The sequence below is a fragment of the Pleurodeles waltl genome, chromosome 12 (genome assembly GCF_031143425.1).
Source record: "Pleurodeles waltl isolate 20211129_DDA chromosome 12, aPleWal1.hap1.20221129, whole genome shotgun sequence".
Classification (NCBI taxonomy): Eukaryota; Metazoa; Chordata; class Amphibia; order Caudata; family Salamandridae; genus Pleurodeles; species Pleurodeles waltl.
Window position 1 is genome coordinate 589,856,122 of NC_090451.1, and position 14,329 is coordinate 589,870,450.

The 14,329-nt window shown below is 42.9% G+C and overlaps 1 protein-coding gene across 2 annotated transcripts in view; it reads left to right on the forward strand.

Annotated features, from left to right (window-relative positions):
• Positions 1-14,329, forward strand: part of IGSF9 (immunoglobulin superfamily member 9) — a 466,550-nt gene that overhangs the window by 175,089 nt on the left and 277,132 nt on the right. For both annotated transcript variants that reach the window (XM_069217763.1, XM_069217765.1), the window contains exons 5-6: positions 2,962-3,079; positions 6,500-6,641. In XM_069217763.1, coding sequence (XP_069073864.1) covers positions 2,962-3,079; positions 6,500-6,641 — 260 coding nt within the window. The remainder of the gene's footprint in view (positions 1-2,961; positions 3,080-6,499; positions 6,642-14,329) is intronic.

Here is a 14,329-nt window from a genome sequence, read left to right on the forward strand (position 1 = left end):
AAAGATGGTCAGCTAGACCCCAAAAGACCTTTAAGCTTTTACATCAACAGCACAGAATATCATCAGTTGACAATCAGCTCATTGTGAGTTCCCTGGGACAAAGAAAGACAAGGCTGTTGAGAAAAGGACTTTGTCAATGTGGGTAGCCCTCTGCTTCAAGATCTGGTAAGCTGTAGCCAAGAAACAGCTTACCAGAGAGATTGCTTCGGAGGGATTAAAGCTCTGTTGCAGTAGGACCAAGGCTGCCACCACTAGGCTGGCATGCGGAGTGCTTGACCCTGACAACTGTGTGGGTGTGGTGTGTGCATCAGTACACACGTTCACTAAGCACTACTGCCTTGACAACGAGGTCTGATGAGAAGGGCATTTCATCTGTTCAGTCCTACAGGACTTTTTGGTATAAGCAATTCCACAGACCCTCCACCATGGAAGGTTCTACTTTGATACCTAATGTAAAGGTGAGGAATAGGTGGTTATAAGTATTCATTAGATTAACAAGTTACTTACTTGCTGTAATGCTTTTTTCTGGCAGATACCATGTCTAACTGCAGATTCCTCACTGCCCTCCCTCCTTGCCCGTTCAGGGAATGGTCTCTTTTTCCCCATCTAAAATTGTCCCAGTTTAGAGATCGGCACACTGGTATTGGGCACTGCTTGTCTTGAGGTTGCGGGCAGAGTTGAAAAGCAAAACTGATGTTGTTGTGCAGGGGTTGGACTTACAGCCTGCTCTGTCCTCATTTCTGGGGAAGAACTAAGTTGATACTGAGCCACATGGTGCCTCCTACTGGTGTGTGGCAGCAATGCTGATTTAAATCTTCCAAATCCAGTCTGTTGCCTAGGAATATTCTAAAGGCAAGGAATCTGCTGTTAGAACGAGGAACCACCAGAAAGAGCTTTACTGAAGGTAAGAAACGTGCCTTTTGCCATTGGGCTTATATGTTGGGAATGCAGCTCCAGGACTGGAGTGTCCTACAATGGTTTTCCTGGTTTCAGCTGCTTGCCCTATGAACCCATCGCTGAAAACAGAGTTATTGCGCCACCCACAATGTCGAGGGCGTGGACCCAATAGTCAAATCCCTTTAGACTTTGATGCACCATGCCATTGAACCTTAATCCTCGATGGCTACTTCATTTGGGACTCCCCAGACTGGAGAAACAGGGTTGATGCCAGTGAAGACTCATCCAAGCATATCAAACCATATCACGCTTCACAGCACATTGGCCCCAAAGCTCCAAAAAGCGGCACTCTGAGCTGAAATCAACACTGAATGCACCTCTTTCACTGGCATCAAAAACTGTACAAAATCCCCCTCAATGCCAAAGTCAGACATCACAGAGGGGGTCAGTCTTCGAGAAGATTTTGGAAGCCCAGGATGCAAAACAGAAAAACAGTTCATAAAAACGGACAGAGGTAAGATTCTTGCTAAGCCTCTGGCTCAAGGACTCTTCTGGATCCTGAAGAAATGCCCACTGGCCTCAGAAGACAAATCAAGTGTCTGCCCCCTCAAGGCCTCCATCCCCAGAAGGGTTAGAGACTCAGCCACTAGCCCAACACCGTTCCAACCCTCACCCAAAACACCTCCAATTCCACCACTAGCCCCACATTCCTCCCTGCCCTCCTCTAGCCCCCAACCACCACCCCCACTCCCCAACCACAAGACACAGGTTCAGATCCTGGTAGCCTCTACCCCCCTTAGAATCCATATAACAAGCTCTTCATGCCATGGGAGAGAGATGATTGTTGGGGACCTACATCACCGACCCCCAAGATGATCCTAACTTTGATCTCTACCCTGCCAAACCATCACCACCGGATGACAATTCCACTTGCCATGTAGTAATACAATGGGTCACAATACACCATCAGTTATTGATGGACCAAGGGTGGAGTCATAATACGTCTTGTGACAAAGACTTTCTCAAAGAAACAAGTATTAATTGTCCTGGCTCAACCTGAGATGACAGAAGTATGCATTGCATGTGAATATACAGCACTACATACTATGAACAGATCGATACAGTGTAAGTAACATGTTCCTTGTATTTTTTGTTAAACATAGGAATAATGCCTTTGACTGCTTATTCAGTTCTTCAAGTTTATTCAACACTCGCATTCTCAGTTTATTTATGTTTAATTTGTTCTGGCAAAGTGCTGCTTTTAAATGCTGTGGGCTTTTGGTGCCACAGCAGTGTTTGGTTTTGCACAAATTAATATTTTTTTCTGTACCACAATATAGATTAGGTTGGTATAGAGCTCACATTACTGTTAAGAACAGATTAGAGTTTTGAAGGGCATGAGCCGAGGTAATGTTTGCTGTAATCAGTTTATAACCAAATGAGGGCAAAATAAGTTGGGACGCAGATCTCTGAAATTGTACTTGCCACCTGATCAGTATTTAGACAATTTGTTATGGGTATTTTTACTTTGAAAGCCGAAGATGACACACTAATAAACGAGTCAAAGGCTGTTGTATGTAATGGCACGTAATACCTGCGAAATTGAATGGCTTCTTTTAAGTCCCTTGTCAATTTTTTTTTTTTTTTTTTGTAATTAAAAGTGTAAAAAAAAAAATCATAAATTCAGCAGCAGAGGAACAACTTTCTTAGAGCCGATGTCATTAACTGACTTACAAACGCGGTTTAATGCCAGAGCGGGAGGTGCATTTTTCACAGAGGCCCAGAACATGAGGGGTACGATGGTGGTAGCTATCAGTAATGCAGCAGATGCAGTGGCACCGGGATCCTGTATTCCGAACCTCATGTTTTCATTGCTATTGTTTGGCAAGCACAATAGGACAGCTGACTTGCTCGTGTGTGTACTGCCTGGGTGATATTGTAAGTATTTATTTATACGTGTATTTAGACAGAGAACACCAAAGACATCCGGACGCGAGTTTGCTGACCTCCAGTAGCCACCTTTGCTTGTTTTCACCGCCGCTGTCGCTGTTTTCTTTTCCTTAGGTGAACAACGGTTCCCTGAAAATTGGCCGAGTGGTGCGGACCAGTGCTGGCGTGTACACTTGTCACGCTACGAGTGGCGAGGGCGAGATCACACACACCACCCGCCTGCTCGTACAAGGTAACCTGAGCTCTGAACTTTGGGAACAATGAAGGCAGCTAAGGTTAGGTTGTGTGTTTAGTTCGCGTATGACAATCTGACTTGCACAAAGGAAAGAGATTTTCACGTGGGCGTGGCGCAGATGTTTCCCAATATTACGCACACTGACCTAATGAATGCGTGTAACGCAGGACTGGACTCTGGCTTCTTCTGCGCCTGGAACAGAAATTTGCCAGATAATACTCAGACTGTGGCCACAAAGAAGGGACTCCCTCCTACAGTGAAACTGTAAAAGGAGAGAGTAATACAGGATGAGTATAGCTTTCTTATTTTTCAGTTTTTGCCCAGTTTTGGGGGGTGAAATTGCTTATTTGAAGAGCCCTAGGGCACGTTTGTGTAGTGAGATTTTGCCCTATTGTAAGGATTTAACTACTTCTGCTAAGCTTTTACTATTTATAGACACTTAATGTAATATCAATGTGCAATGCAGTCTTTTCTCAGCTGGAATGTTGTATCGTGTTCATATGAGTGGGCATGATGCGGTGCATGTGTGACAATGTGTGTGGACGTGGATCCTACTCCATTTCGGTTGGATTTTGTTGAAGAAAAACAACACTGAGGCCCACTGAATTCTAATACATATGACAAAATCGAGCCTGCAGCTAAAATATTCAAAATGTAAATTCGCAAAACATTGGATCAGCACCTCGCTGTATTCTTGTATGTATTTTCTATAATGCAGCAAATTAAGGATATGACACTGCTATATGACACTCTAGATTGTAGCTAAACGAGCAGGTACCAAGCTCTCTCGTTGGAAGAATGTGGAAAGCCCTTGAAGACTTCATACAGCAGGGTACAGTAGAAAGCAGATGACACAAAACCTGTAGTTCTCGCTTGTTTGTGCCATTGTCAAATTGAGGCCGCGCATACTCAAAAAGCCCGGCTAAGTGTGCAGTGTACAACATCAGAATAGGAGATGGCAGTACTTTTGAAAAGGGTGCTGATGTGCAATAATGCAAAGGGTTTCAGTGTCTACACACAAAAAGTATGTGATGTGTATGGATCACTGTGTACAGGATCCCTACAAAAGTATTTGCCTTATTCATAGGCAATGTATAGTACATTCTGTCGGAAGGGCAGATTGCCACCATGAGCTTTACTGATTCTGACAATAGTAGATGTGTATTGGCTGTAGTACGACAAATGATTAGTTTCTGAGTATGATGACATTGCGATGTAGGATGATGGGCATAAGTGATTGGGCGTTTGTTGTGAATTTGAGTTTGAAGCTGACTAGAGGAGGAAAGCACAGCGAAAACTAAGGTGTGTGTCTAGTGACTTCTGATCCTCTACTAGTTAGAGTGATACCTGAGAAGATAAACTCATTTAGAGTAACCCTTGAGTGAGGAACCCTGAGCACTATGCGCTGTAAGTGAGGAGCTGTGGAAGTGTAGGTAGAACTGTAAGTAGGTGAGAGGTTGACCCTGAGATAGCAGCGCCTCAGGTCGATTTGAGGATTTCCTGTGCTTCCGGGAGGGTAGAAATGAGTTTGACATACGGTGAAGGAGCACTTGCAGGGGTGGAAAGAATCCTCATTTGTCTGGCTGTGATGGAAACTCGACATGTGGAACAGAGCTGTAAGGGACACACTTTCTGAGTTAATATTCCCTTAAAACCTTCTCCTGATGGAAGATATGTAATTTGTTTAGGAGAATACCTTTTCATGGACGAATATTCCTCCTGAAATAAAGTCGTGTGGATCTACTATGTGAGGTCCAAGACCCTTAGTGGATTTGTGAATGTAACTTATCTATTATTATTATTATATGCTAAAGATGTTCTGGTGCAGCACCTGACCATGCAGGGGGTGCTTCTGTACAGTTAGATGGTTGTCAGGTTTATGTTTATTCATTGTACTGACTTTAAATTGACCCACCTCAAAGAATACCTTATATAGACTCAGCGGTACTTGAGACATTGAAATTGAAGTGTTTATTCCATTTTTTATATGTGTTAGAGCTCTGAAGTCAAAAAGAACTGCAGGTTCATGTTTATTCAGCAAGCCAAAATACAGAATAAAGTATCCCCATCATATTAATGCTCCATTAAAAGAGTTACAACAGTACAACATCTAACAATTCAAAAGGCAAGCTCTGTTCATCAGAACAAGCACGCATGTGTTCATGTATTCTCATTCTAGTGTCTTCATCGAAAGCCACATACCAGAATATTTTCTACTCTAATATGGGGGTATGACTAACATGATGAAAGACTCGTATTCGCAGAGCATAACTGGTGAACGCCATACACTTTGTGGCAGTGGACAAGGCTGTACATATGGTATTTGCAGTTATAATACGTGGCCAATAAAGCATATTTATTCTTGAATTGCTCGTTGGAGAATTTATTAGTATTAACTCAAATGGAATATTCTCCTACATCTTATAGGAATGATAAGACTTTGACCAAGGTGCTGCTGACCTCTTATTACCTTTAGTAAGGTGAGGATGTCAAACCACGTCTCGTGTTTGTCAGTGCCCTATATTTTTAGTGTATTTTTCCATCACTGGAAGGGCGTAGAAGTGAAACCCCAATGGGAAGTACAGACAGGCTGGTTTACTCAGAGGGTCGCCTATGAAAAGAGTTGAATATGGGTTTGTGTTTCATCTCTCTATGTCACAATGCTGCCTGGTAACCACAGATTGCATTGAGTGCTCTAACTTCTAAAAGCTGGGGATGACAGAGTTCAGTCACTGGTGAGCTGTCGTCCTGGTTAGCTGTGTTTGAGATTCTCACATAGGATCTTGATTAAAGGGTTTAATGTCCCTGCCTGAAAGGTATACAAATGCCAGATTGGTTCCCTCTGTTTATCTCGCTGTTATTATTCACTTTTGAGATTTGTCCGGACTCCTGGCTGATTATTCTCGGAGTGATTGAAGTCGGATCCCTATGTTTTAATGATGGCTTCATTACCCTGGGCATTGTTTTCGAGAATTCAGTTTAATCACAAACTTTCTGTTTTAAAAGCGTGATTTGTAATTAATTTTAAATGGGTAGCCCGTCTCCTCTTTACGCTGACCCTTTGCTCTTTACCACTTTTATTCTTTTTAATTGATTATTCCTTTTGCTTATGTTTTCAGAATTTAACTTCATTAATTTAATTAGAGTGGGATCTCCTAATTCACCATTTACCTTTATACTATTCCCTACTTTAAATTCCTATTTTATCCTCTTTGTAATTTTAAACCACCAAACTCTAATATGTGTATGTTTCCTCAATGGTTTTGGTTTCCGATTTATTTACCTCACGATGTTTGTATTCAAAAGAAATTAAACCGAGAAAGGCATATGCCGTCATCAGGTTAGCCAACCAAGTCACTTTATTATTATGAAGCTTCTTTTGAATGCCGTCTGACATTTTCTTCAATTTTGTTCCAGGTCCCCCCATAATTGTAGTGCCGCCGGAGAACACCACGGTTAACATTTCCCAGAATGCCTTTCTTGCCTGCCAAGCAGAAGCGTACCCAGCAAATCTGACCTACACCTGGTTACAGGGGAACAACAATGTGTTCCATCTCGGGTAAGGGGATCTATGCCTGTGAATAGTGGTGGTCAATAGGAAATGTCACGAATAAAGTTAACGCACTGTGTACACCGGAAGCAATTTAAGGGCAGCTGAACAATTAGCACGAGGTAAATGTTGTTTAAACCTAGTTTCACCCTCACTATTGTTTTAGTCAGTATATACTAATTTCTATGACAATGGATCTTTTACGAACTCACCCTGGCTCGCTTTAAGAAGCTGACTATAGGCTGCGTGCATGATTTGTAGGATGCCTGTTACATTATGTACCCGTTTACACAAAATACATCCTTGTCTGTGACAGTGGTTGAACTCCAACATTCCAGGCCTGTTTGGTTCCCACGTCTTCTCTGTCCTGATGCATTATTGAACCTCTAAGATGCTATATCCTGATGTTGCCGTGTACACCATCATACAGGACACATTAATCTCTTCTAGTTGCTTGACTTCCATGAAGAAAGTACACTGCCTCACCTTTTCTGTCACTTCTTTCATTAATACGGTGCCCATGATGTATTTTTTGTCCTGTTCTGCTGTGCACCTTCTCATAAATGACTGTCAGACATCAACACAATTACATGCAGTTAGCTAGCTAAAGCCTATGTTTTGTGGCAGCTTCTCTGGTCGTACTTTCCTGGGACCTTTAAATGAACAATATGGGTCGTTTACAGTGCACTCACGATGATCTTTTCATCGTGAACGAGCTTATATAACTCCACGGGTTCTGTATGTTGCACAAGTACTTTGATAGCGTGCTACTCGACGAAAAGCTCCTCGACGCCTCGTCAGGGGTAGTAAGAGATATATAAATACTATTACAATACAATACAATACAAAAATCTAAATTCATCATCTTGAGCGTATTTATCAACAAGGTGTTATGCATTTTGTTCTTGCATGTGTGCCCAGATCCTTTTGGAATACCAGTGTTTCCTCATTTGTACTCTAGCCCACTATTTTGGCACTTTTGCTTTTTACCAGTGGTATTTTATCTATCTGTCTATCTGTATATCTATCTATCTATCTATCTATCTATCTATCTATCTATCTATCTATCTATCTATCTATCTATCTATCCATCCATATATCTATTGATAGACAGATTGAATATGCACTGGTAAAAAGCAAAAGTGCCAAAATAGTGGGCTACACAGTACAAATGAAGAAACGGTCGTATTCCAAAAAGAGCTGGGCATACATGCAAGAACAAAATGTGTATATATATGTGTGTGTGTGTATATATATATATATATATATATATATGTATGTGTTCACTGAAAAAAACAAAGGTTACAGGGACTTTATAATTAGGAAATAGAATTATAAAAAAAAAAAAAAAAAGAAATTCACTTACAAAACCAAAGGTTACAGGGATGTCATAGTTAGGCTCACATTTTACATGTACGAAACCATAGAAATTCACCAGTTATAGTTAGGGTAACCTCAAGTAACTACAAGTCGTGACCTCGTCGTGTACAGTTTTTTTTTGTCAAAAATGTTACTGCAAATATTACATTGATATTATAAATGAGGTTATCAAAGATGTCATGAGTGCCATAATTTGTGGGATAATTAGCAGTGCTTGTCGAGGGCGCGAGTTATAGTTACTCTAGGGCACGAGTTATAGTTATTTGAGGTAACTCTATATATAACTGATGAATTTCTATGGATTTGTACATTTAAAATGTGAGCCTAACTATAAGATCCCTGTAACGTTTGATATTTTAAGTGAATTTCTATTTTTTTATAATTCTATTTCCTAACTATAACGTCCCTGCAACCTTTTCTATGGTTTTTTTAACATATAGTAATTTTTATTAGTTTGTCTGTACCTAAATGAATGAGTGTCTGAATGGCTGGCACAGAGTGTGTAAGAATGAATTTGCGTATATATATTTTTTCTTCTATCGTCAGGGTTCGCGACTTCATCACAATATTACATATGGGGGGCCACACTGAGCGCCACGATAGAGTTGCGATTCCACGATCACGGGGGAAAACAAAGAGTTTTCACCTATTTAAACTCATAATTTATCCATCAGCAACCTATTCATTCTATCTTTGGGGTCAGAGAACCTCTACTCTGACCCCTTATGTTGTTTTTTGCAAGTAAATCCATCTCCTAGGACCGTTGCGGGTGAATAAAATGGCAGGCGCAACTTTCTGAAAAGCTTGCTGCTAGCCAATCACACTACTCCATGTGGCTCACAGATTTGCAGCACTCTGTGCCGGAGACACGACGGATCTACGTCCCTGTATATACAGATTTATTTTCTTGTTAATTCCTCAAAAATTACTGAACAAATTTACAGCAAAACAAACAAAGGTTGCTTTCTGGACCAGACCCTACCTTTCTGCAAAATTTGTTGTAATTCCATCCTGTAGTTTCAGTGCCAACTCTCTTCAGAATTCCTATGGAAATAAGAATGGTGAAAATAATTGTTTTGGGAGTCCAATTTTTCTCGGCTGCCCCCCTGGACGGATCACCCAGAAATTTTACAGACGTCAGCTCAAGTGAGCGTCGTATTTTCTTGGAATGTTTTGTCAAGATTCATCAACAGGCGCCAAAGTTATTAGAAAAACAAAAAACGCTCTTTCTATAGAAACTTGGTCCTAACTGTAACTACCTAGTGGCGACTTCCATATATAATAAAACAAAAAAAAAACATGTTCTAGAACCCAAACCTTTTCTTAAGAACCGACCACAAGCATTCCTGAATGTTGAGTTTGCAGAACACTAGGGTAACCTGGTTTTGATTCTACCTCACAGCAATTTAGTTTGCCTCTCCAAACTTTTTGTCTCTTTATCTCACTTTCACAGGTTCTTTTTTGTCCCCACCTTTACCCTTTGACACTGGTTTCCTATTTTTCTCTTCCTCCTTTTTACTCCCTTTTATGACTTGCTCTCTCTTGGTCTGATCCAAGTCTGGTGATGAAAAGTACATCCCAGTCCTCAAAAATGAGTCAGTTGTGCACCATTTGCAACCACCTTCGCAACTTATTCACGTTTTTTTCCACATTATCACTAAAGCAATTATGAATAGAGCTTTATTTGAGTCTTCATGTGTTCTCATTCAAAGAGGGGGACAATATTTTATAAGGAGAGAGTGTTCTCTGTGAGTTGCTTCTTTCTCCCTTGAGGTGGAAGCTAGGTGTCACATTAGATTACAAATGTATTTCAAATTAGTGCATGCATTGTCTCTGAAGGATGCTTCTTCTTGCAGATTTCTAAACCTCTGAATCTCCTCCAAGTGTCAGACTTGATCCATAAACTTGAAATATCTCTCATGTGCGTTAGGTGGTACCCTTCTTTATTCTGGGACCCATCTTTGATGTGCCACCACGCAGTCACACAAGTTCTTACCTGGGCACACTGATGTCAGTTTTTGTTTCCACACCCTTCAACAAAGATCCAGAGTTGTTATCCTCAGAAGATTTTTCTCCAAATTAGATACAATGTGCAGTGTTGTCAACGGAGTTTCCCCAAAACAATTTGGTTTTTAAACCCTGTGAGTATGTAACCACAGGCGCAAGCATGATCACCAAGTTATGGGATAAATGTGGACTGATACATGCCAAGGACATCATGTAGCAGAATGTGAAACCTTTCATGGCTTGGGCTTGGAATAAACATTGGGATTGGCACCATTCAAAACCCAGAACCTGTTCAAGATCCTACTCTAGCTCACCCTCAACCATTGAGTCATCGAAGAGGTACGCTTCCTAGGATAAAGACAAGTCCTCTTGGAAGAAGCACAAGAAACCACTTAAAATTAATTATTCTCCTTCTCAATGTCATTTGGTGTAAGTCTTCCAGTTAATGTTGTCATTCCCCAACCCTTGACTTCCAAGCCCATCATGGTGGAGGTGGACCTGGCATCGGATTTGGCTTCAGGTCTGGAACCGTAGCCTTCTGATAGGTGCTTTTAACCACATATTCCGCACCTTAGAACACTTCCCAGTCAGTGGAGTAGATCCAGAAACTTTTCTTCAGCAGTTCTCCTGCGTTCTGCTGGGTGGTGCGTGTGGTCTGGCATTGATTCCGTACCGCTATGGAAGTGACTGGTCAGAGCCGCCTATAAGCCTCCCCTGTGCGCTGTCAGTTCCTGTCTTTTCAGGACTTCTGATCCAGATCCAGTGCTCTGCTTCCAACCTTGTTGGTGTTTCGACAACTTCAAAAATGAATTCCAGTGTGCTAAGGGAACAATATCCTTACACAAAGCAACAGCAGGTTTCAAACCATGGCGTGACTGAAGAAAACAGATTTTGGTTACAGACCCGAGGCAGATGTGCCTCTTATGCCTGAGCATCAGCCCAACTCAGTCATATGATGAATGTGCCCTTATATACCCCGAGGCAAAGCTGTATGTTCCTCAACACAAGAAGAAATCACAGCCATTGTGTAGGTCCCGCTCCAGCACCAAGTCACAGGATCGATGCTGCTCCTAAGGCCACTTCTGCAAGTAGTAAGCTTTATGCTTGAAGTCCTCCTGTAAATCAAAATTGAAGTCCAAGCACAAACATAAAGGGAAATAAGCCTCAAACCCATCCCCCACTTTGAACCTAACCAGAAGGCACAAAGATGTCTGTCAGTCTTTCACCCTTGAGGCCTCTGATCATGAAGCTGAATTATCAACTGATCCTGGCGTGCCCCGATTTCATCGGGACTTCGTGACTCCACAGTGTATTCATGTCTTGAAAGAGACCATACTGCACATTTTTGGTGTGCTTCCCTGTGGAGCGCATTTGGCCCCCAGGAAACCTCAATGCCCACTAGTCGGGTTACCACCGGCGGATCCCTCTGTGCTCTCTGATCCCTTGGGGCCCATTACAAGTGAATAGCAACATCAATACAGACTTCTGTTCCTGCTCCGAGACCCGCGCTGGTCCCTTCCACCTCAATGCTGGTATCGTTACCGGCACAAGAAGAGGATCCGGCACAAGGTTTTTAGGGTGTACATACCAGCAGAGGCTCCATTAGTTTATTGGCTCTAACTCAAAGCAAGAAACATCCCAGGATAATGGTTGATTATTTGGAAATGGGGATGGCTTTCTTGTCCCTCACTATGTGGTTGATGCCTCCTGTATGCACTTGCAAGACGCCAGAGGGTTTGACACTTCTCCTGAGGTGGGTTTGACTCCCGACTTTGGCCACCATCAGAAGAAGAAAGTGCCTACTTTGCAGCAGTGATCCTTTGGGCAGCTGAGGTTCTGAATAGGCAGCTTTCTTCACATGAGACCTAAACAAACGTCCCGGCTTCTCAGTCCTGGCTGCCTTTTAACTAGCAACACAAAAGGAGAATGGACAGAGTGCTGAACAATGCAAACACTCATCCCCAGTCACAGATCTGGGTTTAAACCATAGTTCTTTTTTTTACAATGCCACCCCAGTTTGGACCCAGCCATATGCAAACCAGTCTTGACCCTGTTCCTCATGGAAACAGTCCAGCCCGAACTGCCAGGTCAGGTCCTCCCTGGACCGGAAATAAGCATCCCGGGACTGGTTTCAGGGTATCACCCTTCATCATCCATGCTAGCTTAAATCCAGGGCACAGTGAGCACAGGACCCACGTCTGGGCAAACCTTTCCACTTAGGGCAACTTTAGCAACACAAAAGGATAAGAGACGGAGTGCTAAACAGTGCACACACACTCACCCCCAGTCACAGATCTGGGTTTAATTCATTGTTCTTTTGCTCACCACGCCACCCCAGTTTGGACCTAGTCGTATGCAAATCAGTCTTGACACTGTTCCTCATGGGACCAGTCCAGCCCGAACTGCCAGGCAGGTCCTCCCTGGACCAGAAACAAACATCCTGGGACCAGTTTCAGGGTATCACCCTTCATCAGCCAGGCTAGCTTGAATCCAGTGGCACAGTGAGCACGGGACCCACATCTGGGCATACCCTTCCCACATAGGACAACTTTAGCAATACAAAAGGATGATGGACGGAGTGCTGAAACTTTTCAACCACTCACCTCCAGTCACAGATCTGGGTTTAATCCATTGTTCTTTTTCTCACCATGCCACCCCAGTTTGGACCCAGCCATATGTGAATCAGTCTTTACCCTGTTCCTCATGGGAACAGTCCAGCCCGAACTGCCAGGCAGGTCCTCCCTGGACCAGAAACAAGCATCCTGGGACCACCCTTCATCAGCCAGGCTAGCTTGAATCCAGTGGCTCAGTGAGCACGGGACCCATGTCTGGCCATAGCCTTCCACTTAGGGCAACTTTAGCAACACAAAAGGATAATAGACAGAGTGCTGAACAATGCAAACACTCACTACAGTTTTTTAACCAGGCCCTCACTGATACCTTGATGTCCACTTGGTCAAAGTCCTGTTTCTGCCCAACCACATATAGGCAGGTGGCCAGACCATCACAGACCAGCTCCTCGCAACAGTGATTTTCATACCAAACAACCTACTGCAGAAAGCATTATGATTCAAGTCTCAGCCAGCCAGTAAAGTGAATTCCAACTCATTCGTCACCACTCTGGCGGGTAGGGAAATCAAAAGGATTGAGGCTGTTGGCAAGCATATGTTTTCCTCTGATAGCATGACATTGGGTAAATGCTGTCTGCTTACAGGCCATGTGAGAGGGCCATCGAGGTCTTGCTGGCATTCCTAGAAGACCTTAGAGCCTCTTTGACACAGACAATTCATGATGAATAGGAGACAGACAAATATGTCACCCACGCTGGTCTAGATATTACTAATTGCTAGTGGAAAGAAGTTGTCACCAATGTTGTTCTTGGTCAGCATGTGTGGATGCATTCCATAGTGGTTTCTAGTGATATACAGGCCTTCCTCTTGGAAATGCCTGTTAAGTAAAAAATGTTTGGTGAGAAGGCAGACTCAGCATTGGAGCGTTTAATGGAAAGTAGAGATACACCATTTCAAGCAATTAACGGGCTTTTCCATTTCTGCAGGACTGCATAGTGGTTAGAGATGGTCTACCCAATCAGTACTGCAGTCACCTCAGTCATTTCAAGGCCATGGATGTGAGTTTGTCAGGCAGTGCGCTGGTCAGCAGGGGCATCAGTCCTCCCATTCCTCTTCCCCTGCTACTGCAGCCACCAAACCGCTTTAGTTTGCCCTTAGTGGCTCATACTCATACAATGGAGTGCAGGATCCATCATGTCTTCCTAGCATGTTAATCTGTCACATATGACAGATGGCTCTTACAAATCGTTCTTTTCGCCATACCAAATATTTACACACATCAGAGTGAATATTAGACCAGCACCTATTAATTCTAATTCAAGAGATGTGAGCGTTGCTCTCTGAGAGTGCTATTGAGAGTATAGCAGGCTCGAAAAGTGGAGAGGATTGTTACTCTAGCTATTTCCTTGTCCCAAAAAAGGATATGACCTTAGGCATATTTTGGCACTTCAGATTCTGAATGCCTTCCTGCTGAAGGACAAATTCAACATGTTCGCACTGGCCTAGATCCTTTCTGCCCTTGGCAGCTGGATGGTGTCCTTGGACCAGCAGGACGTGTATTTTCATATAGCCGTCCTGCAGTTCCATTGACTTTGTCTGTTTCAGGGTAAGCCAGGAGCATTATTAGTTTGCTGTACTCACTTTGGTGCCCTCACAGTGCCCCTTGGGTATTCATGATAGCTATAGCAGTAGTCACTGCCCACATTGGAGTACTAATCTTCTCCTACTTCAATGAATGGC